General features: G+C 56.7%; 1 protein-coding gene across 1 annotated transcript in view; it reads right to left on the bottom strand.

Moving 5' to 3' along the window:
* The window catches only part of LOC104497456 (transcription cofactor HES-6-like), a 2272-nt gene extending 2161 nt beyond the window's left edge, over positions 1-111 (bottom strand). The window contains exon 1 of the mRNA XM_010140708.1: positions 43-111. Coding sequence (XP_010139010.1) covers positions 43-111 — 69 coding nt within the window. The remainder of the gene's footprint in view (positions 1-42) is intronic.
* Between the last annotated feature and the right edge of the window lie 2572 nt (positions 112-2683).

Here is a 2683-nt window from a genome sequence, read left to right as displayed (position 1 = left end):
GCCGTGGGCACGCGTGGCTGCAGCAGTGCAGAAAGGACCTACCTTCCTCTCCTCCTTGGTGCTGGTAAGCTTGTGGGTGCCGCCGGGGGTGGCGGTGGCCGTGGCGGTCATTCTAAGCTGGCCTGCCCGCCCCGGGCGCCGGGAGGACGGGATGGAAGGAGGCACTCGGGCAGTGGGTCGCTGCCTTTCCCGATGGGCTCTTTGCTGCTCGGCTGCTCCTCTGCTGTATTTATAACCCAGAATTAGCATGTGAAAGGGGACTTGCCTTGGCGGGACTTCTTTTCCCACACAAGGGGTCGAGCCCGGAGGTTTGTGGCCATCAATCAACGCTGACAGGTCACTGCTTCTTTTCAATGACCACGCCGGCCCCCCCAAACGGCGACAGATGTCCAGCCTCCGACGCTGGGCTTTGGAGAGCTCTTTTGTTCAGCAAGAAGGGAAGGAAAATGGGCGCGCTCTGAGCAGCTTGCACGGCTCCTCGCTCAATTTGCACAGATTCCCAGGGAGGGAAACAATAGCCGGGAAGCGGTTGAGTTACACCTGGGAAAATGCCTTCCACCCGTTGCTCTTCCCCTCTATCCCCCTGAAGCGATGCTGCTTCTTACCTGCCAACCCAAGCCCCAGCCATCTTCCATCTTCGAAGCAACCTCTTAATTTAATAATAGAGTGCTGGAGCTAGGAGTTCCTGCTCCCAGGAATCATTATTACAAGGTAACGATGATCGAATAAAAACTGTTGACAGCAGACACCCGTAGGAATGCTGTTTCCGTGACAGAAATCCTCTAGGGAAAACCGTGTGTACCCCCTTGGGAACCTGAGTCCTCTGTTGCACAGGGCTGGATGTAGGAAATCTGCAGCTCTTCCAGTTTTTGGCTGCTGTGTAGAATTTTAATATTAAACTTAACAGGCAGATGCAAACAAGCCTAGAGGTGAGTTAGTTCTGTGGGATTTTAACTCCTTTGATTTCTTTCCCCCATGCTGCAAGGAGGCTTGGGTGGCTTTTGGGGGGAAGGGTGTTTTTCTGGTTGCTCCTCTGAAATGCTAGTGCAGAAGCAGACGGGCCTTTGGAGGAGACTTGGCACAGGATGAGAATGTACTTTTATGCTTCCTCACTCCTGCCTGGTCTGGGGGGCAGTATGAAGGTGTTTTTCATGACCCCGCTTTTGCTTTCTGACGGTCGCTTTGCTAATGAGCAGGATTTGGCAGTGTCCTGTCGAGTCCTGCAGGTGAAGCCCTTTGGGTTGGTGTCGAATGTGTCACCTTATTGAAATGGAGAGGAAGAGGCCGCAGTGGCTCAGAAGCACCGCAAGCCACCCCGACCCTCTGGGAGGATTTCCCAGCACCCGGCAGAGCACCGTGGCTGCAGAGCCGTGGGTGGGGATGTACCCCAGCCATAAAAGCAAGGACATCACGTCCCTTGCTTAAACGCTGCGTGGGTGTGGGTGTTTGCCTGCATGTAAATGCAAACATACTTGCGGCATGTCTGTACGCCCTGCTACCTGGGCTCCTCGTGAAATCGCGTCCCCAGACACAGTGCGCACAGGCAGAGGTTGTTTGTCAGTCAAACGCAGAGCTGGAGAGCAGTTTTACCCGGTTTTATAAGCGCTCTACTTGGCAAGGAGACGGGCTGGTGTGGTGGTTATGCTGGGAGAAGAGGGTTTGGGAGGGGAAGGTTAATAACTTGTCCTTGGTGCCAGGTAAAGGGGGCAGGGATGGGCTCCTGATCTCGGGTGTGTCCCCCACACAGACAGCAAAAGGGGATCCCACTGCTCTGTGCAGGAGCCCCTCGCATCAGCTAGCCCTGGCTGCTCACAAGCGAAGACTCCTTTAGTTTTTCAGGCTTTTTCCAGCCCACCCAGGGAAGCGGAGTGTTGCAGGTATTTATAAAAGGCATAGGTGAGGTGTCCGTATCGCCACACCACTCCAGCAGCTCAGCGAGGCAGAGGCAGCAGGTGGGCTGGGGTAGGGCTCTGCCCTGCTCATGGGTAGGGGGGCATGGAGCAGGCACACCCCTGGTGCTGGACAGTGTGCTAGGGTGGTTGAGCCTGGAAGTGCCTGCCTGCAAACCAGAGGACACAGCTCCTTGTTGGGTTTGGCTTGGGTGATGAGCGGGAATAGAAGTCCCCCATCTCCCACCCAAACACCCCACCACCAGCACCTTGTTTGGAAAGAGGAACCTCCCCAAGCAGTCAGGGCAGCAGGGGAAAGCCTGAGACCACCTTAGCTGCTGGCTCAACAGCATGGCAGAGGGGTCAGCAAATGCAAAATTGCCTAAAAGCTCTCAAAAACATGTCCAGTGCCCGCTGGCATCCCTCGCTGGCCAGGAACGGCTGCAGGGTGCTGCGTGTGCTCCCCGTTAGTGGCCCAGTGGCTGGCCAGGCCCAGCGCCACCAGGAAAGGTGTCTCTGGTCTCTGTGGTGGTGGCACTTCCTCCCTCACCCTCCTTTTCCTCCTTGGCCTGGACTTGCTGCTTCTGCTTTACCCTTCCTCCCACTTCCCTTCCCCTGTGAGGTGCTGCTGAGCTCCCAGGTGGGGGGGGATGCTCTGTGAGAGAGTTTCATGCAGGCGTCCCCTGCAAAGAGCCTGCCGCAAAGCAAGGCAGGGGGGACCGGTGGTGAGGTGGTGCGTATGGGGACAGAGAGGTGTGATGGGGGACCAAAATCAGCGTGGTGGCCCCTGGCAC

This window comes from Buceros rhinoceros, unplaced genomic scaffold (genome assembly GCF_000710305.1).
Source record: "Buceros rhinoceros silvestris isolate BGI_N320 unplaced genomic scaffold, ASM71030v1 scaffold19557, whole genome shotgun sequence".
NCBI lineage: Eukaryota > Metazoa > Chordata > Aves > Bucerotiformes > Bucerotidae > Buceros > Buceros rhinoceros.
The sequence above is the reverse complement of the archived record's forward strand: the minus strand, read 5'-3'. Positions and strand labels throughout refer to the sequence as shown.